The sequence below is a fragment of the Dreissena polymorpha genome, chromosome 8, assembly GCF_020536995.1.
Source record: "Dreissena polymorpha isolate Duluth1 chromosome 8, UMN_Dpol_1.0, whole genome shotgun sequence".
In the NCBI taxonomy this organism is placed as follows: domain Eukaryota; kingdom Metazoa; phylum Mollusca; class Bivalvia; order Myida; family Dreissenidae; genus Dreissena; species Dreissena polymorpha.
The window spans coordinates 100,378,184-100,402,797 of record NC_068362.1 but is presented as its reverse complement, the minus strand read 5'-3'; the positions used below and the strand labels follow the sequence as shown (position 1 = coordinate 100,402,797).

Here is a 24,614-nt window from a genome sequence, read left to right as displayed (position 1 = left end):
TTTGTTGACGCGGAAGTGCTTTTCGGTGGCCAAAAATACTATTGTGCCCTTTATTTACACCTAAATCAGTATTTTTTTACACTTGAAGGTTTGTACAGCGGGGATTTCGGTACCGGCGCGGGTTTATGTGCTTGTTAAGAATTACCGAAATCCCCGCTAAGAGGCAACATATGCTGATTTATGCTTTGATTAAACATTGATAACTAAATTGCAAAAGTGTATAGCATATTGAAAATAAGGTAGTACGATATCATTTGTTTCATCTGATTTGTTTGGAAAATACTTTCTGAAGACTTATTATTACTATGTCATGTTATATTTACATATACTTTTGTGTAACCAATGTTTTAAATGTACATTTTACCTTTTTTACATTCGTTTACACATTTTTTACATTAATAAACTATTTAATAATGGAAAAAATATTCTGATAAGAGTGTTTTAATGATTAACACCAATATGATTGTGTGCAATTAAACATTAATGCAAAGCCAAAACCCAAACATAATGACATATAGACCCTTTAAGGCGTAATATGGGTGATTGGCGTAAACATGGGTGATATCGGCTCTGGGCGTACGAATGTAGCAGTACCGAAATCCCCGCTAATTATTTTCCAAAAGAAGTAACCGAAAAGGAGATAATACCTATCACTGGTTGCTAATGAAAAAAAAAACACTATAATAATTTTGTTGACACTTGAAGGTTTGTACAGCAGGATTTCGGTACCGGCGCGCGTTTAAGTTCTTGTGTAGAATTACCGAAATCCAAACTGAGAGGCAACTTAATGCTGTCAAGAGTGCTTAATAATTAACATTAATATCATTTTTTTGCACCTAAACATTCATGTGAAGTCAAAAACCATTCATACCGATGACCTATTGACCCTTTAAGGCTTAATATGGGGATTTCGGTACTAGGCGGGCGAATGTAGAATTACCGAAATCCCCTCTATAAGTTTAGCTGCATTTTTAGTTTTAGTTTTTTGTGTAAGTAAGCTTTATGCAATATATACAATCTACATAACATCAAATAGCATATCACAGGCACCGTCAACGGAGGCAATCCTTGCATTGTTACACATTGTTATTAAACTTAATCATTTAATAAATACTATTATATATAAATACGCCATATAAGCATAATGATCCATATCTATCCATATGTATGTGTATCAATTTGTAAGATACTCTATTGTTAACATTTTTCGGAACTAAAATGTATCTTGATAAATAATCTTGTTCATCTTGCGTAACAGACATGTTTGATTTAAAAAATTAAACTTTGTTGCCTTAAATAAACTCTCAATATATATTGGCAATACCCTTCTATTTCATAGCATAATAACCCAAATTCTACCACGGCACGTGACTTGTTTTCTATATACAAAGAAGAAAAACTACTGTTGGTTATTACCCCGATATACCAACGGTTGTTTAAAGTGACGTCACTTTTATTGTCCGCGCACATTTTATGAATGAAGACGACGTCATTGTAATTGTTGTGGTGACGCCACGTTTTCGCGGAAAAGTGGAGGACGTTCGGTTAATATAATTCTCACTTATAACCTTTAAATCGCGGATAACTTATTAATGAAATCGTGTTAGCATCGAAATAATAATCGGGTAACCGTTGATTATTGCGGTAATAACCAACGCTATGTCGTTCCGATGCTTGTTATCAAACCACTCGGGCTACGCCCTCGTGGTTTAATTCCTACGCATCGGAACTCCATACCGTTGGTTATTACCGCAATAACCAACGGTTACCCGTGGATTATTTCTTAATTATATACTAAAATGACCCAATTTGTATTAAGTTCATTTTCCATAAATGTTAACAACATAATAGCTGATTGCCACCCTGTCGCATAAATGCTTTGTAAAAATGGGATTACCGGTATTATGTGTTTTTCCACTACTGTCATGTATTATGTATTAATAAATTGTCATATAACCTTCTGATATGTCTATTATAGTCTGGTTAAGACTGACGATGTTCTATTTACAAGTCGCTATACATATCTGTTCTGTTCTGATATTACGAGGATTGCAATCGTGATTGTTCTTACATTTTGGAGAAAATATTCACACCTGCCTCCAACCTGCATTTATTTTACAGTGGTATAACATTATTAACAGACTTGTTTTCAACAGTCTTTTCAATGACACATATATTCTTGTATTATAATACAATGTTGATAAACATTGTATTACCATAGAAGAACATTTTCGGTTTACTTCAACATACCTGTTATGTTGTGTTAGATTATTGAGATATGAAATAAAAATATAAATAAGCTTTTGTAATCATTAATAGAATTACCATTGTATACGTTTGATTCTTAAATATTTCATTACCTAAGCTGGTTTTATTAGTAATTCAATTTTACAGTACCGCCCCTTTAATATTTTTAGTTTTATGCTACAGCTCTGACCCTGGATTTTGTTCACGTTATTGTGTCTTCGCTTGTCAATTACGTCATACGATATTCTTTCTCTGTTCCTGGCTACATATATTTTTGTGACGTGATCGCTTCAAGTTTAAGCGTTCAATGTTTATTGTGTTTTCTCTCTGACAGGCGTTTCTTGTTTGATTTATTTTTAGCAGTCACATAAACAACCAAGCTATGTTATATGGACCTTTTACACCCATTATTGCTGCTTCTTCCTGTATTTGCGCGATGACGATCTGAAATATTTACTTCATGACGCTATATTCTTAAATCTTTTTCTATAAAAAAGGAATGTAGTTGACACTTGTTCGTAGTTTCATTTCATGGTTCCTCAAAAAGTTGTAACTCTCTTGCATTGATATCTTTCCTACCATTCAGTAATTAAATGGTAATTAAATTGAATACGTTTTAATTCCCTTTTATTATTGTTTAATTTGAATTACAATGCTATGAGGTTAATTTTTATTTACACTTAAATTTATCATGACTATTGCTGGGCCAAGTGTGAGGTTGAGCGCTCTAAAACCGGTTTAAACCCCCAATGCTTTGCATTGACCGTGTTCACATCTCAAGTTATATGATTGGGATATGAAAAAACACACAATATTCTTTCTACATACAGAGTAAACCCATAATGGGCTCATACCGGATGTCGCAAGATTTTTTTATATAACTTTTTAAAGACATTTGTTCTATGAATAATTAAATGCCAACGGTATTGTTCAGCGCGCCTTAAAACTAGTTTAAGCCGGTATGATTTATTTTATGACAGTGACTGCTTTTTGTATTATTCTTTATGTTTATTTATGTTGTTTATATTGTGTCATGTAATTTTTTCATCAATTAATTGACTGAAATCAACGACTAATTTTTTTCTAAATGAAAATATAGCAACTACTCTCAATACACAATAACTTTAAATGCAAACCTTTATACATCGCTAATATTCAAGCTGTCTTTCCATTTGTGGAAACACACTAATTTGAGTCAAGCAAATTTAAGCTACTAACGTTTGTTTTGCATGTCTTTCTATGCATGTTTAAATATTTCGTAATATAATATTTGACGACTTTAAACCTGGAATGTAACCGCACACACCAACATTAAATAATACAAGACGGCATACTGATAAATAATAAAGTGTGGAACACATAGTATCGTACACATGGTTATATCACACGTTTATATCAATGAGATTAATTTTGCAAATCCGTTTTTTACTAATATTTAAGTAATTAAATGTTTTACAAAACTTAAAGTCTCCTTATTATCTTTAAATTGAGTTGCACTTTGAAAAATTAATTTCATTTGATATTTAAGGGGCTTCCCCGAATTGTCAGTTTGTTATCCCCGCCAAAGGCTGAGGGATATAGAAATGGCGCTTTTCGTCAGTCCGTCTATCCGTCTTACTATTTGTTCAGGGCAATATCTCAGAAACTATATGATATATCAGCATGAAACATCATGTGTGTAATTATACATTAATTAGCAGAATTTCAATGCACAAGAACTATTACCACACAGTTACTTAAATAAGAATTATTGCCATTTGTGTTTTTGCATGATGTTATTTTTAGGGCTATATCTCATATACCAAGACTTCAACATGAAACTTCATATGTGTATTGCTATCAATGGAAAGAAGCGCCTTGCTTAAGAACCATAACCCTACACCTTCTTCAATAAAGTGGTATTGTCCTTTGTTTGTTTTTACATTATGTAACCTGTCAGTTCTATATCTCAGATACGATACACTATTTTAACATGAAACTTCTTGTTTGTATAGATATCAATGAGGAGAATGGCATTGCAAAAGAACAATAACCATAAAGAAGGGATATTGCCTTTTGTTGTTTTTGTATCATGTATTTTTCAGGGTTATATCTCAGATACGCTACGAGACTTCAACGTGAATATTCATTGGTGCATATATATATATATATATAAATGAGGAGAATTTCAATGCAAAAACATACACTTATTATATTTTAGTAATATTCCCTATATCAAGTTATTTGCACCCATCCATAAACAAAATTTATTTTGCGGCGGATATCAATTCAACGAATTTATTTGTTGTCTTTGTTCGTAGCATATCTTCTGTCATTCTATATTGGTTTTGAACTTGGTGAATTAAGAACCCTGTAAAACGTGTTCTGTCAATTACAGTTGCCAATGATTCACTTTGCTTACAAATCGGTGCGCCCAACTCTATGATTTCACAAGCAAAATAATATTGTCATAGACTGATTCTACGTCAACAGTATTAAGATGCAAGTGAATATTTCCTTATATCTCACCTCCTACAAACAATGGCTTAGAGCGGTCACGTGCCCATGGTGTATTTTCCATACATCCGGAGTAATTGCCATACATCCCGGGAAATCTAGTAGTCGGTTGAGATATAATCGTTAAATAGTTAGTAACTGATGGTGTATGGGATATACAATCTCGGTACTTTTATACCATACTCGAGCTTCGCTCTTGTATGGTTTCTTTAATCCCGCATCTAGTTCAAGAACCACGTTAATCTTTTTGACGACTTGTGTTTTATGATTAATTTTATGCTACAGGTAATGATCAGGGCGCCTCATATCAAGTCCAAATTGTTCGTGTCAAGGCATTGGCCGCATTTTGTATTATTCGTTATGTTTATTTGTGTGGTTTACAGTGTTAAGTAACATTTCTTGTTATTTTCATGAAAAACGTGACTGATATCAAAGACTTAACTTTCGCCTAACCTTAAATACAGTAGTAACTTGAAATACACCAATTATTATAGTGCAAACCATCTTTAAATCGCTACTATTTAAGCTTTCATTCCATTTAAGAAAAAAAGCTTGAGTTCAGAACATTTTTAACTGCAAACGTTTGGTTTGCGTTACTTTGCTTACAAGCCGATATAAATCTCATTACATTAAAACGTATATTTTCATGCTACACCAATTTGCATATACAAGATTTTATTTGCTTGTTTTAATCCATGCACATGAAATAAATAAAACATTATTTAGTACACTTCTTTGTATTTGAGCAAAAAGGTATCAAAGGTGTGACAGAAGAAAAGACCCACGAAATCATGACATAAACGACTTCGAATTAATGATGGCCCTACAATGATGCAAAAACTCTGTGCTAAAATAAAGGTAATTTACAACTGCTTGTAGATCTACCTGATCGCATTATTATTTTTTAGCAGCGAATGAATATATTTGACAAAGTACGAATAGCGTTCAAGTATATGAATGTGGTTCTTGCAAACATAATTCAACGATATATTGTGTGATAATGTCGTTTGGTGACTTAAAGGTAGGATCTAGTGATAACTGTGCGAATGTTTTCATATGGGAGCCCTTATAATCTGCACTAATTATCACATGAACGATTATTAAATGCGATATATGCTGTTACGTGATATTGTTCAAGTTAATGCTCTTGGCTGCGACGTAATATTATGTTTAACATAAGTTAACAACGAAATTGTGTTCAGTTATTAGTGCGTGCTTTTTATTGTAAATATGCGGACAGCATGGTTAGAATACAAATGACCTTAATGACATTGCTTTCGAACTCTGTTTACATTCAAATGCATTTTTTTATCAATAACACTTATTTTAATGTGCGATTATTTGTTTTATCGATCATGTATTGTGCACTGTAATTCTGTCTTTATGGTTTGATACCAGTGTTTAGTTTGCCGTCCTTTAAATGTTACATAGATAAGAAGCGAGATACAGAACGGAAGCGATAACAGTAGGCATCAACATGTATAACCAGGCGTGTGTTGTTATTAAATATTTTGCTATATTGTTGTGTTCTATATCAGGGGTTAAGACGAAAGGAAGCGATTCAACGGTAGACATTATTCTGACGTACGTCCGTATCCCACCAGTGCGCACTTACTATGTTTGTCAACAGTTTGAGGTATGTTAAGCAATAAATTTAAAATTTGATATTTATATTACGCTTGTACGGTATTAAATGTTATTGATAAAATATAGAGATCTGTATGGCGTTTAAACCGTAACAGTGACCATTTAATGAGTTTGCGTCCTATTTTAATGATTTTACAGCGTACTCATTTAGTTTCATTTTAAGATTTCAGATGACCTGACATTGCACGTGACCAGGTTTGAGCCAATCATTAATAGTTCTGCTATTCACCATATGCTACTGTTTGGATGCGAATTTGACATGGAGACGAGGGTATATATGTTATTGTTCTCTAATTTTGTAAGATGATTATTAAAAATTCTTTAAATACAATACTCTTAAGTGTTAAACGTACGACATACAATTTAGCGTAGTGTAATAACGGACACGGAAACAACGTAAAATATAGCAACATAAAATCAGAAACACACAAAATATCAATACCAAACATTATCTTTAGTTTGAGTATTTGAACTTGCCCACTCAACGATAATATACGGCCATTATGAACCAGTGGTTGTACTGTCTATAACCCTAAGGCAAGGTAATGCTTGGCTGAAATTATCGTGTCGGTATACTGACCATGACCATACGTAGAAAACGCCAATAGGATTTAGGATACTGTAACATTCGACATCTTAAAAGTTCGTATTGGATTTGTCTGTTTTCCGTGTTGTTGAATAACGAACTTCTAACTTGTCGCATAATAGCTAAATGTAAGAGTTTAAATGCATCATCACATAGACGACCATTAGATTAACACCATATTTTTCAAACACCTATCAACCACCGTATTCATTCAAATTCCATGTGAACCTATTGTGTATCACAGGTGGTTAGCGTGTGGCTATGATATTAATTAGTGAAAACATCATTTTGAATGATAAATAATCATATTCTAACTAAAAATTAAATTTTATGAAAAATAAATTCACTATCAAATATATATATATAACAATGTATGCAACTAAAAATCACCCCAACATGGGGTGCATCGCTTTGAACAGCCATAGCTTCATCAATTGTGCAGCGATTTTCACGATCTCGGTCTTATTCAACGCAGAAATGAATTTCCTTTCTTTTCTGGAAATGTATATGTTTTGCAATATTTTTACAAATGCTGGGTCAACTTTTAAGAAATAACACGATACACAACTCGTATGACCCAGTTGACAATGATCATGCAGTCTTTATGAATGAAATCTTCACGGAGTAAAGGGCATCTTCCCTACAAAGTTCAAGTACCTCGATACCATAGTTCAATAAAACGTATGAAAAAATATTATTACCGTTCTTGTCGTTACATTATGCATCAAGAATAACTGTCCAGCGCCGTTTGAAACCTTTGATTACATACATTTCAACTAACTGACATTTTAAACAAACGAGTGATTTCATTGGTCCAATGCGGAGGTGTGTCTTTACAACTGGGGATTTCATTCATAAAGACTGCATGGTCATTGTCAACTGGGTCATGCGAGTTGTGTATCGTGTTATTTCTTAAAAGTTGACCCAGCATTTGTAAAAATATTGCAAAACATATACATTTCCAGAAAGGAAATTCATTTCTGCGTTGAATAAGACCAAGATCGTGAAAATCGCTGCACAATTGATTAAGATATGGCTGTTCAAAGCGATGCACCCCATTTTGCGTGATTTTGAGTTGCATACCTTGTTATATATATATTTGATAGTTTATTGTTTTCATAAAATTTAAATTTCCGTTATAATATGATTATTTATCATTCAAAATGATGTTTTCACTAATTACTATCATAGCCACACGCTAACCACCTGTGTTGTGTATGATAATATTGTTCACGTAGACGCTTTGTTTGTCAGTCTCCTCATCCGTGCATTGGTCTTGATTACCGATGTCGCTCCTGGATGGTTAAGTGGGACGTGGGCATGGAGGGAGTTATTGACATGCCCGATGTGGCGGGTGTCCGCATTGGCAAGGGTTCCTTTAAGTATCTGCTCCTCCAAATACACTGGAATAACCCTCAGCTACGGGGAGACCTTACAGGTGGGCATTCGATTAAAAATAGTTATTTTAAAAGGCATATTTTCTCAAACTTAAATTTTCTTTTCATTTTGTTTTCCTTTTTCTTTTCAAAGTGTGGAATGTGGGGTATGTTTTACACGTATCATGTTCACATGTTCATTTGTTGTTCTATCACACCATTGTAGACCAGTCTGGTTTCCGACTTCATGTTACAACGAGACTGCGACCGTACGACGTGGGCAACGTGCAGATAGGTCAGAACAAGATCAACATCCCTGGTATGACCTCAAGCACGGCGGTCTCGGGTACGTGTCCGGGGTTATGCACTCAACTGATGCTTCCGGCTCCAATACATCTGACAGAGGTGTATCTACACATGCATGGGCTAGGTAAGCATAATACATGCCGATCATGACTGCATTGAAACCAGTTTGAATATTTGAAGAATTTGTCAAGCAAACATCTCAACACCAGAATGTCGGTGTTGTTGTCGGCATAATGTTGTCATTAAGGTTTGCGTACGTATTGTAACTTCATCTACAAATCTCTGTAAATACTATTCCTTAGTATATGCCATTGATACATTTACAGCTATCGTTGGTAACATAATGCGCGTTTAAAGTCAGCGAGAACAGATATTTATTTGAGCAGAGTGTGTCCGCTTTCTGTCCGCGATATCTATGTGAAAGAGAAAAAAAAGCGCGGGCGATAAAAATCGTAAAAATGTCACGGGACGGTTACATCTTTTTTCATGGTTGTGTCGCATTTTTTATTCAAAGATGTATATGCATTGCATGAAGTGTGCGGCTTTATATTTGCACGGACATTTTATGTTTTTATTTGATATAATACTAGGCAGCGGAAAAAATTAACAAACAAGTTGTCTTAAAGTTTTCTTTAATTAGGATTTAGTTCAAATGATGTTTGGCTTTGCGATATGCAATTTGACGGCTGACAAACGATTTTACAACCAACAGTATTTTTAACTAATCAACAACACAACAAATATAATACACACAGTTTTGCTTTCCTTTTATATTATATTTCGGCTTAAACTATAAGTAAATATAATGTCTCTTACAATAAATGACTACGTTTTGTAAAAGATATGAATATATTAGGAGTAATTGGAGTGTACTTTGGCTCGTAAGTGTATAAGAATGTTGCTGTTGATAAACTTGCCCTTGTTCGGGACTTCAACAATTTAATTGCTCGATTAGCAAAAAAAACCTTACAGGGGTCAAGGCCGCAATCGACATAATAAAAGACCGCGAGGTTTGGACGCGATTGGCTGAAGAGCGTGACTATGACTACCAGAGGCCCACATGGCACCATCTTCGGCCGGCCGCCATATTTGAACCAGGTAATTGTTTATTACTGTATTTATATTGTTTACAAATAAACATCTATGTGGTGTTATTTTTTTTTCAGAAAAAACTAGTTTTATTATGTTTGGTCACGTGGACGCTTTCAAGTGACATTCAAATAGCGATATTGAAACATCTGGTTCCAACTAGAAATCGTGAATGTTATTGCAAAAAAACTCCAGAAACTACATCTTGAGATACGTTATTGTTCTTATTCACCACATCTTTCTTCGAGGGCACGTCGAATCTCACACTTACCCCATAATTAATATAAACCAGAATGGATAGCAAACAACGGTCAATGCAAAGCATTAGTGGGTAGGGGGTAAACTAGTGTTTAACGGCTAGCGGAAGCTCACAAGTGACACTAAATTAATATATAAAAATATCTTGTCTGAATAATCTGATGCAAATGTATATATGCAGACAGAAAATAATAACATGAATGCCAAATAACGGCGCTTGCATCGAACACTACAAATATAATATTAGTGTACACGTGTCGTGAGTATCATACATATATAAAAATGATTAGATGACGGATATTTAAGTTATAAGCAAACATACAAAAACAAGAAGGTGTAAGAAATACTGAAGATCTGGTTAAGCCTCGTACCCAGACACTGATCTACTGCTGACAGCTTTTGACGACTTAAACATGAAAATGTGCATTGCCATATTAAATTATAACAACGCTTACTCAAGGTAAAGTCCGACAAACCAAGTGTAACGTTATCTACTATTTGTACAAAACGAACAGGTCAGTAAAAGCCTTTCTCTCTGAATAGTTTATGCATCGTCATATTAATCCTGTCGTCAGGCAAGCAACAATAAGATAATAAGCCCCAAAGTTAATGTTCATTTCATGTTTAATCAAAATCTCGTGTTGATACAGGCAATAGTCTCCGATTGACGTGCTGGTATGACAGTAATGCTGGACCTCGTGTCAGACAAAACGCCACATACTTTGGCCAAGGGTCTCAGGTAGAAAAGAATGTCAGTTTTATACCAGTAACTGATATTTAATTTTTACCGTTTTATTGTTGGCGTTATGATAATCTTCCTACTAATCTATATCAATAAATGCTAAATATCAACGTGTTATTGTATTATTTTTCTTTGAAATTTGGACCAATATAAGTGAAGTAAAAATTGTTTTTATGTTTTAACTCCCTATTTAATACAGAACAATTAATACTATTGAGTCGTGGGTTTTAAAACAAATACCTTGTGTGCTGCTGTTGTAATTTGCTATTTCCTTGCGTAAAATAAAATATAATATAATACAAATATGTAATAATACACAATACGAAGCCACGTCGACAACAACGGAGTACTATTTCTTTTGTGCACATTTTCAGGCAGAGATGTGCTATGCCTTTATTCGCTACTACCCGCGTGTAATGGGCTTTGACCAGTGTATCCAGAATGGAACCATCAACCTGAATTGTTAACCCATTTAAGCCTTGTGGACTCTCCTATCCTTCTTAATTGGATCAATTTATTAATTTATTAATATTAATTTTTCTATTTAGAATATTTTTTACAGAAATTCCTTTAAGCAAACAGAGCAGACCCAGTTGAGACGCCGCATCATGCGGCGTCTCATCTGGGTCAACGCTGTTTGCCAATGCCTTTTTTTCTAAACGCTAGGCATAAATGGGTTAATTTGTGTTACAACACATTTAATATAACACTTATTAAAGTTTAAACCTTTGCTTAATAAGTAAATATATTAAATGAAAGACATACGTGGCTGGACTTTTTGTTCGCATAAATTAAATGCATACTTTCCGATATTAGTGGTGTAAGACATTCCACTTAAAATTGTAATTGTGTGTATTGCACATGCTGTTTATTATAATCCCAAATTTGGTTAATGTCATCTTAAGTTAATATTCTTTTTTACTTTTTTATGATTAAAATGTTCAGTAGTACATATTTGGTTAAACACATTTATTGTATTACTTTCAAATTGTTATTTTGCATTTAAACTGGGTAAACGGTGATTCTGAATTCAGAAGAGACGAGTTTAACACAAGTACTAAACAAGTTCCAAAGCAATGAAATAACTTTTGGTGTTTTGCAACTTATAATATAGTGCTAAGGGTGATTTCAATTCAATTATATTCATTTTTCAAAACCACCCGCTAGACAATACTACATACCAATCATGGCATCAGTTAAACCTTTCAACCAGTGTGCATAATCCGAATATCTCTATAATGTCAATTGAAGATCGTGCTATTACGCGATATTAAACCGTTCACAAACAAAGCATACACATTATATCGTATTCAAGAAAGAAAGTGATGCATTCATCTTTCAGATTTATTGCTAGTTTTGGATGATCGCGATATCAACGCAATAACGGAGTATGTATCTAGGGTAAATAGAAACTTCCATACACAACAGCTTATGCATTTATTGAAACAAATGTCTTTCAGTGAGATAAATGTTCTTGACTGTTAGTAGAATAGATTTCATTTTTTAATATATTGAATTGTTTTATGGGGTCACGTGCTTTATTTTTGTAATAGCTTTCTGTTAGCACTATATATTCGGCTTATTTATGACAATATTTACCTATTGACTTTTTTAATGTTAAACCATGTGTATTATGATGCTTCAACATCAACGCGATATTTTTCAGTTTATCCCCGTTGACATTGTATATTTTTATAAAACTTAACTTGATAATACACTATGCGACGTAAACACTAATTCGTTAGTTTTTTTCATGTAACACAAGATGGTTTGCACGTAAATTGTCAATTGTATTTCATAAATATACAATTTAAAAGTGTAAGTAGTAACTAACAGAAACGCATGCAATATACGTTGTGAAAACAGAGATATAACCTAAACTTCACCGGATTTTCATTTGCTAAGTCTTCTAGAATTGTGACATGGCATGACATGTTGATGCCATTCGCGCTATTTCAATACGTTATATGCAATTCGCTTTAAAATTCTTCAAAATGCGACACCATGTATTTTTAATAAAGTCTTTTTGATAGACGAATCCGTTTAAATAGCTCTACACATTTGCTTTCGGGTTTATTCCTTCACAGCCGCCGGAGGCTCCTGAAAATGTATGTAGGATTTCTCCTCGTTCCCCGCAATCGTCATCTACGAACAGTTTCAGTTCAAATCCGTAAAACTGACCATTCGTAACCGACGTTCCATTATCGCTCGTTCCAACCTTCAAATCACAAAATGTCATGGTCATGCCATTAACGCTAACTCGTGGTTCCGTCAAGTAACACCTGTGTACATTCGGTCCGTTCACTCGCTGCCTTACGGAGTAAATCATTCTCTGTCTCAATGTGATGTCAGTTCCTAAAGGAACGAGTTCGTGCTTCAAACCAGCACTATAGGCTAGTTTAAGTTTCTGTTTGTGCACAATAGAGGTGCCTTCGAGTATCTCTAAAATCCCCTCCACAGCCCCCTCGATCTCGGGCAGAAACATATCAAGAGCACTCAAGACGCAGTCCTCTGATACCATGAAACTCAAACCATCTTGTCCTCCGTTATACGCCCACGGGGATGCTATTGTTTTACACCTGTAGAACATGCATTTCTTGCTTGCAAGTTTCCTTGGTTCGTCGATGAATTTCGAAAGGTTTTGCTTTTTGATAATTGTTCGGAACACGCTTACTTTTTCTTCATTTGTGAGAACATCGTCCAGTGCTACAACATCGCTCATCTCGTCTAACGTCATGGCGGGAAATCTTATCAAGCTTATAACTTCTTCACCCAACTCCTTTCTTATAGCTCGGCCAGGTTGTTGAATTCCCGCAGTTGCGCACCTTTGAGACGCCCACTGCTTGCAAGCGAGGTAGATATCGATTTCACTTGCATTGAACTGACAAAGTTGCACTATTTCTTTAAGCCCCGCCTGTGTAATTTCGAGAAAGGACTCCGATTTGAATACATTTTTAGATTCCCTCGTTATGTACTTTAAGCATTTGCTTCTGAGATCCGCACAGTCAAAGATAATTGCCTGGTCCAGGATTGTACACACGTTGTCAGGGTCCATATTAAGATCCATGTACGACCTGCATAAATATTCCAGGCATGGCACGTCGTATTTCTTTGCCGCGTAAAGTAGCAACAAAACCGTGTCCTCATTAATGCTGACCTGGTCCCCGTATATGTAATCTGTATATAAAGAAAAGACAAATCGTTACCATAAACATAATTTAGTATAAAAACACTAAACAAAAGACGTCTTTTTATAGTTAAAATGAACACACCATTTAACACAGTGCTTGAATATATCATAAAAACAGACTAACGTTCTCGCATCAATTACTAGTCATAATATGAAAAAGGAAAAGACACGAGGAAGTGTCGACACTAAAATGCGCTCTCGGTTAACACAAATAGCATTATTTTATTTCATAAAGCCCATTGGTTTAACCATATCATCAATATCAGATAGCGCATTTCTATACCCATAGATATTTGTTAATAAATATACAACAAGAATTAAATACAATGAAAAGTAAATACTGAATCGGTTTAAATTATACAAACACACACATTAAAGTACATAATGATACAAAAGAGCCAACCAATCGCGAACAAAGTATTTCTCTTAGCCACACAATTACAAACCATAATTTTAATAAAAATTCAAACAATTATTCACCTCACAAACATTGCCAACGTAGATGGTTCAATATCCGGAATAGGAATGACGTCACCTGACTCCGCGAGCGGCCCGCAAAACATAGCATAAAAAACCGGACTTCGGCTGGCCAATATTACTTTATGACACCTTATCTCGTGTTTCTCCTTTCCGGCCGTTAGTGTGACGTCACATAGAGCCTCGTTGTCAAGCATTTTCAGGTTCGCTTCGGCAAGCGATTTCGAAGAAAGCCGGTTGGACGCCATTTCTTAAATAAAAAATAATTCCTACTCATGAACGCACTTACACATATACAACGATTGTAAAAGAAGTTGTTTTATTAACTGTTGGTTTAAAGGGAAATAATATAATAATTTGTAACTAGTAATAGTTTCTTTACTAAAGACATCACGCATTAAACGTAATTTTAACACAATAACATAATTGTAAATTATTCTGTATTGTCTAAACTATGTATTCAAGTGTGGTGTACTTTTAATTGTTATGTCCCACAAAAACGAAACGAACAATAGATCGGTCATTCATACAAACCCATCAGGTTGCACATTATGAAAAGTACAGTTGTTTTTGTAAATCTTGACAACAAGGAATATACTTTTTGGATTCTATATTTATGGTTATTCTTATCATTTCAATACGTTACCTAATGTCTGCTATCGGTTTCGAATTTCCTGATATCAGGTCCTCTCATAATGTCACTGTTCTCTTCCTGTTTAGAATATTATAATAAAACATAAATGCGGAAGTTAAGCGAGCAATACAACCTTAAATGGGAAAAAATGCTATCTTCCCATTACACTATTTATGAATACAGCAACACGCAGTGTACGTGTAAACCACTTGACTTAAGTAATTCATGTAAAAGTGGTTTATTTACAGGGACATTTTCTACCGTACAGCTAAACTATCAAACTGATCTTAACATGGATAGATCAGTTACCTGTTTATTTAGAATAATTGGTTAGCATTGTACGTGATTGTTTATGAATATATTGATAAGAAACAAATTGTTAATCATATTTTATTGAATAATCTAACGCGCATATCCAGTGTAGTTGTAATGCATTGTATGTACAGTTGATGATGTGTCGTATGTTTTAAACTAATATACACAATAAAAAACGTATATTAAAGTTATAGGTGTTAATTTTAACTGTTGTGTTTAGTTTCAAAGTATAAATATAGTACTTGCAGTCAGTCATGTATGTCCCGCGAAAACCGATAATACAATGAAGTTGGCAACGAACTCTATCACAACTTTAAATCCAATAGTGTAATTTCAAAGAACGAAAAGCTTGTAAAGTCAGATTTGAATAAACACACACAAAGAATATTGCAAAGTATTTGGCATAAACAAAACAATACTCATATCTACTTATATACCTAACAGATGTATTACCGTGATAATAACATTAATCCAGTACACGTTCATATTCGCTTGATACAACCCGGTGTTATACAAACGATAAACTGAAATAACTTGTCGCAAACAAAATAAACAGCTCACTTACCGTGTCGGAATGGACTGATATTTACAAGTGCTTCAAGTGCATAGACAGTGCTATTTGTACATTCAAATATTAAGTTAACTGATATCAACATATCGTATGTAAAATAAGATAAGTATGCAAATTTCGGCGCGTATAAATGTGGGGCGATTGTTAAATCTTCTATATGCGCCTTGCAGAAACTTGTATATATATATATAGATGTGGGGGTGGTTTAACAAAAAACATATCAAAATTAATCGTAAACTATATTTTAAATCGCTGATGGAAAGGATTTGAAAACAACATTATTTTATTCCTTTCTAGGTATACATTGATGCCGTAACTGAACGTTTACTTTTTACCATGCCCTTGAATGTGCCAAAAATTTACTCCATTTAAAAACATTTTTTTAATAAACCAAAACACCAAGTGTAAAATTGCAATAATCCTTACATATAGCTGCAATAAACAGTATACTCAACTTAAATATAGCATTACTCAGTAAACTTACTTGTTTCAATTTTATGTCCATAAAAATTACATATATCAATACTTATTTAACCAAGTTCCTGATAGATAGATAGATAGATTTATTTCGGCAAGGAATGCATACAAGGGCATTTACAACATGTACAAAATATAAAAATATAACATACATGAAAATAAATATACCATTACATACATACCAACACCAAGGATAACACAAAAATGGGTAAACCCATATTTCCATTGTGGTCCTTTGAGCTGGTGGCATGACATAGAGTGGCACTTAAATATTAAACAAAATTACATCAATAAAATGGACCAACATAATTTAAATAAATATATTAAATACTATGCATGTATATCACAGACCATTTTGATACTTAAGATATCACAGATATCATTATTAATTATGAGATCCTAAAAATACACTATTAAAAAATGTGTAAGAAATAAATTAGATATCACAGATAGCATCATTAATTACACCATCCTAAAATACATAGAATAAAAAATGGAGAATGCATAACATTTTTGAAAGATAGGATCAATTTTGATAAAAATTGCTGACTAAAACTGATTCCTTAAGCCGAAAAAACAAACAATACACATAAAAAATTACAGATTTTCTAATAAATAATTTTTTAAAGATGACTTAAAAACAGGCAATCTGTCAATCTGTGTAATACTGGAGGGTAAATTGTTCCATAATGAGCATCCCGTGTAACAAAAGGACTTTGACCCGAAACCTTTGACCCTGGGGACAGCAAATGCACCTTTTTGAGTTGACCTGGTCCTGTATGAATGAATAGAGGCCTGCGGGATAAAATGTTCTCCCATATAGTCAGGGGCCAAACCATTTTGAATCTTAAAAACCTGAATATATCGATATTTAGTTAGCCCATGATGTAATTCATTTTACAATTCGAAATTTACGATGTTAATAATAGTCAGTAAACTAGAAATGGCGCGGCAGAGGCCGACGCGTATCCCCACGCCGAATGTTTGACCTAGGTGTGCCCCAGGGTTGGTAAGGGGCCATGCATAGCTGAGATTGACCGTATTGTCATAAGAGAAGTTCATCATCAATTAGAAGTGAATTGGTGTAGAAATGAAGAAGTTATAGTAAAAGGCAATTTTGGGTGGGTGTGACATATGTGGGCAGGGCGCCCCAGGGTTGGTAATGGGGCCATGCATAGTTGAGATTGACCGTATTGTCATAAGAGAGGTTCAGTATCAATTTGAAGTGAATCGGTGTAGAAATGAAGAAATTATAGTAAAAGGCAATTTTGGGTGGGTGTGGTCTATGTGGGCGGGGCGCCCCAGGGTTGGTAATGGGGCCATGCATAGTTGAGATTGACTGTATTGTCATAAGAGAAGTTCAATATCAATTTGAAGTGAATCGGTGTAGAAATGAAGAAATTATAGTAAAGGCAATTTTGGGTGGGTGTGGTCTATGTGGGCGGGGCCCCAGGGTTGGTTATGGGAACATGCATAGTTGAGATTGACCCTAATGTCATAAGAGAAGTTCAGTATCAATTTGATGTGAATCCGTGTAGAAATGAAAAAATTATAGTAAATGGAATTTTTTGGTGGGTGTGGCCTATGTGGGCGGGCGCCCCAGGGTTGGGATTGGGGCCATGCATAGTTGAGATTGACCCTAATGTCATAACAAAAGTTCAGTATCAATTTGAAGTGAATCCGTGTAGAAATGAAAAAATTATAGTAAATGGAAATTTTTGGTGGGTGTGGCCTATGTGGGTGGGGCGCCCCAGGGTTGGGAATGGGGCCATGCATGGTTGAGATTGACTGTATTGTCATAGGTGAGGTCCAGTATCAATTTGAAGTGAATCGGTGTAGAAATAAAGAAGTAAATGTAAAATAACCTAAAAAAATGAGTGATAATTTCTGACGCGGCCCCACCCCAACCCCTATAACTTTTGACCCAGGGGTCAGATCAAAATTCCAAATAGTGCACCGTCGCACATATGCTCATAGCTACCATGTGTGTAAATTTCAAGGTTCTAGTGCTTTTAGTGTAGGAGGAGATAGTGGCCAGGACGGACGGACAGACGGACGGACAGACGGACGGACGGACGGACGGCGGAGATCACCACAATATCCCCACCTTTTTTTCAAAAAGCGTGGGGATAACAAATATGTTCACGATTCAGTAGTTGTGTTAAAGCTACGATGTTTAAGGGACCTTTACACAGATGTTGGCATGTTTACAAGTAAATCATTAAATGCTTTAAATTGGTGAATGTAAATATGGGAGTTAAAGAGTTCCATTATAAAACAAAAATTAATTTAAAGAAAGCAAACATTAATACCATCATGGGTTAAAACAACTGACCCTGTGTTTTTCAGGGATGGGGTATATTGACGTACGACCAACACGATGTGAATTTGAGACACTATATGCAATTAAAAGGTAACGTTATGCAATTAAAAGGTAATTATGTGTGATCAACACCTGATTAAAATGGTTGCTACACTTTTATAATAGAGAAATACAAACATATTTATTTGTATTTGGTTGGTTGTGTTTTACCAAATTTACTACAATCAAAATCAATTAACATTTGTTAATTTCATGGACACATTATGTCTGATATTCTTTTAACTTCCTGTATATTTACTTAAGCAAACATAAATCATACAAACCCATACCCTCGCTTTATGCAATACGTCGGACAAACTATTGCTTATTATTCTGGCTCCAATAAAATTTGTTCACAATACTATTGGCAGGTTTTGAAAATACACTTGTTAAATAAATAAATTTACACTATGATTTTTCACGGCCTGAATAACAAACTTCATACACACTGAAAATCCTTTCAAATTCAAATATTATAGCAATTATATGAATGTAACTGCCATTGGGGCATTTTACGATTGAACGTTGTTTGTCCATAAGAGTTAGATAAGCTTTTGAAAGATGTTGAGATCCGTATATGTAATCCGTTCAAATAATGTATGTTTGCTTCGCAATTATAACCAATATTGTTATTATTTTTTGGAATGCGTGCAAAGTTTTCAAAATTGTCAATCTGTTAATATTTTTGTCAATATGTCAAATTCCATACACATGTAAATTTATTTATTGTTTTTTAATATAAAAGTTCCGGTTTATGTTTTATTGTTCTGAAAAAGCGGAAATGAACACTTATGTACATTCTGAAGTTGTAATATACTATTTATTGTTTGCGCAATAAATTTGTATTTATAAAACACTCCAGTTTAACAAAATATAGCTAAACGGGGACAAACAGCTAACGACTGAATCAACCAATTCTCTATTTGGATCTACGAGATACACATTTGAAAGTGTAAATACGTTAATAATTTATGTTTATAGTCAACCATTAACTCAAACATTGAATAAGGGAAAAACAAAAACATACGACCAAAAGTACATTTTTACTCCATAATGGGCTAAATGTTGTACGACCTATTTATCTATGGGAACAACGCTGACTTATTTAAAATGCTTTCTAAATCACATATCGTAATAAACATTATTATTTTTGAATGAATATAGAATGAATCAGATTTGCTTTTGCCTAATTTGTTGAAAGTGTTTTACAAAGTTATGAAAACCTGGATAATACGTATTCACTAAATATGAATACAAGTTTTTATGAATAGCACACGTGCTGTCGTCATATTGGTCACTGTAATCTGTTTCATACACTTCATACATTTGTATCAATAATTTTATCACTGATTTACAAGTAAAAATTCGCTTGTGTGTTTAGATCTTGTGTTTCCGGAAAAATAGCCCGCTTAGCAATAGCTAGTGTTTATCGATATTCAATCGGAATACTAAATTTTATACTCATATGTCATGAACCTTTTGCGTTATTACAATAGTAAACTGTTTTTTTTTGCGCTACTATAAGATATGTGGATCTATCCTTTGATATCAGATGAACAACCCAATTAATTATCTCAAACTTATCTGTCATGAGTAAATCACATTTTATACAAGCTTGTTCGGTTTTATTTTTAGAATTAAACGGATCCAGGTTATGATTTTACACGAAACCTCCTAATATTCCATCATCGCTTGTATATATTATCAAACGCTGTACGTTTGAAATTGGTTTACACCGTGTGTAAATATGTTGTTACTTAACCCTTTGCATGCTGGGAAATTTGTCTTCTGCTAAAATGTCGTCTGCTGAATTTCAAAAAATAGCATTTTCTTCGATTTTTTCAAAGAATACTATCAGAATAGCAAACAGTTTGGATCCAGATGAGACGCCACGTTCTGTGGCGTCTCATCTGGATCCAAACTGTTTGCAAAGGCCTTCAAAATTCGGTTCCCGCACTGAAAGTGTTAATATGTTAAATCGTTAAAATGTGACTGTGTACCTAGTGTGTTTTTATAAAATTAACATATAACATAGATTTGTATTTATTCTTTCTGTACAACGCTTACTTATATATTCATCAATTGTGATATTTACATACGAACTTGATCGCGTATTCAGATACTATACAGTTAAAATTCTTACGGAAATTGCTGAATACAAAAGGTCGTTCGTAGCAAATAATTACAACAATCGAATTTCAATTTCTAATGTCTCACCAAACAATTTTCAACAAACCTACACAATGTATCACCCTAATTCAAGATCGTTAAACAAACTAATCTTGTTGCGAATTGAGTCAGCTCAATCTGAAAGCATTATTTATTTTAATATGGTTCTCTACATAATAATCATAAAATGGACTTACAAAATATAAACATTGAAAATGCAGCACGAATTGTGGATATTTACTGTAACTGTAATAGATCACTGTTTTATAACGCTTATAGATTTATCCGAATTTTCATTCGCGTTAAAGCCCATACAGATATTTTTATAACGGATGTTTGCTAAGTTTGCAGCATATTGAATAACTCTAAGCGCGATCTCTCATATCTGGATCAACAATCATTAGCAAGCATTGAACATGTGTTTGCTTGCAAAATTATTGAATTCGAATATTCCTTTTTGAAATATTTCACAAAATTATAAAAACAATACATCGGTAGAATAATATATAGAGTGTTGCGCAGTTAAATATCATCATTCCTTTCATTAAAATAAATATTGAGCTACTCCCTCGAAACGTCAGTTTCTTGTTTACTTGATTCAATTCTTTAATCAGTGAGCGACATATTTACACCACCCATCCACATATTGTTGATTAATGAATCACAATAAAACACAAGTGTATGTCTAGTTATCTATTACTGCATTATGCGACATTTTCTTGTTTTCAACACCAAGTTAAATATCTCCGTGAACGTTTTTCAGAATATACAACATCCGCACACTCTTCTAAGATCAAGGCTGGGAAGTTAATCAAGCTGATAAGTCCAACCCCCAACTCCGGCCTTATATGTTCATCAGTTACCTGAATGCATGTTTCTCTATATATTTCAGTTACCCATCTTTTACATGCAAATTATAGTTCATACTTTTTGGTGTAAAAAGTATTTAGTTTCAAAACTTCTTTTAACCCTTTGCATGCTGGGAAATTTGTCGTCTGCTTAAATGTCGTCTGCTGAATTTGTAAAATTAGCATTTCTTCGATTGTTTTCAAAGAATACTATCAGAAAAGCAAACAGTTTGGATCCTGATGAGACGCCACGTTTTGTGGCGTCTCATCTTGATCCAAACTGTTTGCAAAGGCCTTCACAATTCGGTTCCAGTACTGAAAGAGTTAATCCCAATTTTGATATTCGAACAAATGCGTGTGAGTTCAAAACGTTCTCGTACTTGTCCATTATAAATTCTAAACTTGTATATTTCAGATCTTCATCGTTAAAAATAGCGGATTGGTCGAGAATTATGCAAACATTTTCAGCGTCTATGTTGACCATCAAAAATGATTTGCATTTGGATTCCAGTCCATGAACATCGTATTTCTTTGCAACGTACAATACACTCATAAATGTATCAGCGTTTATTGAGACATTGCCTGTGTACAGAAAGCTAAAATAAAGCATGCTCTTATAAGATAAATTATAGAACACAAATGACATCCATAGATGAATTGTTGCTTAATTTAAAATTCAGTTAAGTATTTATTAAAAAAAAACATTATACCAAATAGTATACGTGAATGTATTAACAGGAATTATTTGTGTTAGTTATCCTTACCTGCAAGGTAATGTTTCCTCTATAATGCATCACATGATCTTAAATCTGGTAGACAACAACTCGAGTCAATATTTTGGATATAATTAACATTGTTTTCAATGTGTATTATTTAAATCATTATCAATTTAAAAAGCTCTACCTGCAATCACACGTTTGGGGGTGTTTTACCAACCGTAATAAATCCTCAAATGTAGATGGTTCTACATCTGGAACGTAGATGACGTCACTTGATTCAGCAAGTGGACCACACAACATGGCGTGAAACACCGGACTGCGTCTGGCAAGAATGAACTTGTGACATTTAATTATTTTTGTTTGTTTCCGGCTGAAAATATGACGTCGCAGAGAAAGTCGCTCTCAAGCATATTGAGGTTCGTGCTGGCGAAGGATTTCGAATGCTGCCTACTTGTTGCCAATGCCTTGAAAAAAAGATCACTGCGTATTTAATGTGTAATGTGCAATGCCAATATCAACAACAGACCTATGAACAAATATACAAACTTTTCTTTAGTATGACATTCTCTGTACAAGATGTAGGAACCCAAACATAAATCAAGTCATGACACTTTTTTAATATTGTCATTTAAATTTCCATATACTAGCTTTAGTTAATAGCATGAATTACAATTCATATTTCAAAATAGCCCAACCCTTTAATTTGAACGACAGAACATTTATTTTTAACACGAATTGATACCGATTTTTTACTAAAACACTAAACCGCGTTTTTTGTGTGTTTTGTCTTCTTCAATAACTTTTAAAAATGTACTTGTGTGTTTATTATGTTTCTTACTTACGTGTACACAGGTTCATTTGACAGACATCGGAACTTAATTCTACACAAACCATAATAACAGCATTCGTTCGAGCAGTCAATTACGTCATTATCATATAAATGAAATCAACTGAAAATGTTAGAACCCGTATTCTTCCCCACGAAAGATATGAAAGAAAGATTTTAATTCTGTAGCGCAACTCTTTTATCGCATCTAGAGCTTGGAATTGTCTCTTTAGGAAACATAAAGTCATAGTATTTCTATCTGAATTTAAGTCTTAAAGCTACACATGTATGTATAAACTTATTTTAAACTTTCCGATTATTTTATTTATACGAGCATTGTTTAAATACAAATATCTGAATACTTATGAAATATAAATCAACAAATGACTGAGGAGATTAATGGATTACTTTCGATTTGTAAAAAATTGCATTCACTGCATTAAAGAAAACCATCTCATACCATGATATCTTATATCAGTCTTTATTCATTATTATAAAAAGGATATGTTTTTTTATGTTAAGAAACCAACATACATACACACGTCGAAGCAATTCTTATTAACGTCACTAAAAAAATATGTTCAATTGTTTACATTTGTGAAGTGCGTGGAATGATTCCATCTGCGTAAATGGGCAAAAAATTTGTTCCGAATAGTTGCATTAAAACTCGCAAGTTTTTGCACGATTTATCGTACATTTAAAAATCATATTTCTTAATTTAATGCATGCGATCTTAAATATCCAATTAAATATACATTGAATGCGTTTGTTCGGTTTTACCTATTTTATAGACAAAATGGCTATCTGAGCATTTCGCAGAGTTGTATGTGAGAGCAAGGAACGACAACTCTGCGTGGAGATTGGCAATTGACCAGTCGCCAAATACGCGATTGCTCCGCCCACTTAGTTGTTTTTTCATAAAACGCTTATTCTGTTACTCCGACAGTTTTTGTTTGTCGGACCATGTGGTCGCAATAAACGAAATATGATTGATTATTACGTGAGTTGGATTGACAGCTGGCGAGTGGTCAATTAGTGAGCACTTTAATGTACCGAACTGATCGATATTCTACTCAACATTTAGCGTTCTATTTATTATATTTAGAACGCAACTAGCATTTAGCTACACACAATGTTATAAATACTCGTGTATCGTGGATGGTAGCTTATTGACATTATATTCTATGTAATGATTATTCAAATTACAATGCATAAGCCGATGTATTTAGGCCATTTATGTTTACCCTTCATGTAATTTAAAAGAACCACCAATTTCGGT

General features: G+C 33.8%; 2 protein-coding genes and 1 long non-coding RNA gene across 12 annotated transcripts in view; 1 reads left to right on the top strand and 2 right to left on the bottom strand.

Annotated features, from left to right (window-relative positions):
- Nucleotides 1–6,187: 6,187 nt before the first annotated feature.
- The window catches only part of LOC127841497 (tyramine beta-hydroxylase-like), an 80,814-nt gene continuing 62,387 nt past the window's right edge, over nt 6,188–24,614 (top strand). For both annotated transcript variants that reach the window (XM_052370365.1, XM_052370364.1), the window contains exons 1-7: nt 6,188–6,379; nt 6,554–6,661; nt 8,231–8,414; nt 8,579–8,782; nt 9,631–9,756; nt 10,656–10,744; nt 11,122–13,173. In XM_052370365.1, coding sequence (XP_052226325.1) covers nt 6,221–6,379; nt 6,554–6,661; nt 8,231–8,414; nt 8,579–8,782; nt 9,631–9,756; nt 10,656–10,744; nt 11,122–11,214 — 963 coding nt within the window. In that variant the 5' untranslated portion in view covers nt 6,188–6,220 and the 3' untranslated portion in view covers nt 11,215–13,173. The remainder of the gene's footprint in view (nt 6,380–6,553; nt 6,662–8,230; nt 8,415–8,578; nt 8,783–9,630; nt 9,757–10,655; nt 10,745–11,121; nt 13,174–24,614) is intronic.
- The window catches only part of LOC127841496 (BTB/POZ domain-containing protein 6-like), a 79,162-nt gene continuing 66,713 nt past the window's right edge, over nt 12,166–24,614 (bottom strand). For 7 of the 8 annotated variants that reach the window (XM_052370363.1, XM_052370359.1, XM_052370361.1 and 4 more), the window contains one exon: nt 12,166–13,546. In XM_052370363.1, the coding sequence (XP_052226323.1) occupies nt 12,801–13,546 (746 nt within the window). In that variant the 3' untranslated portion in view covers nt 12,166–12,800. The remainder of the gene's footprint in view (nt 13,547–24,614) is intronic. The other variant, XM_052370362.1, reaches the window with a different exon arrangement.
- Nucleotides 14,417–16,203, bottom strand: LOC127841498 (uncharacterized). Of its 2 annotated transcripts, none has more exons than XR_008031040.1 (3): nt 15,929–16,203; nt 15,061–15,126; nt 14,417–14,664 (listed from the first exon to the last, which is right to left on the bottom strand). It is a non-coding gene; the product is annotated as an uncharacterized LOC127841498 (long non-coding RNA). The 2 variants fall into 2 exon arrangements; XR_008031039.1 differs by lacking the exon at nt 15,929–16,203 and adding an exon at nt 15,817–15,901 and having other exon boundaries at nt 14,517–14,664.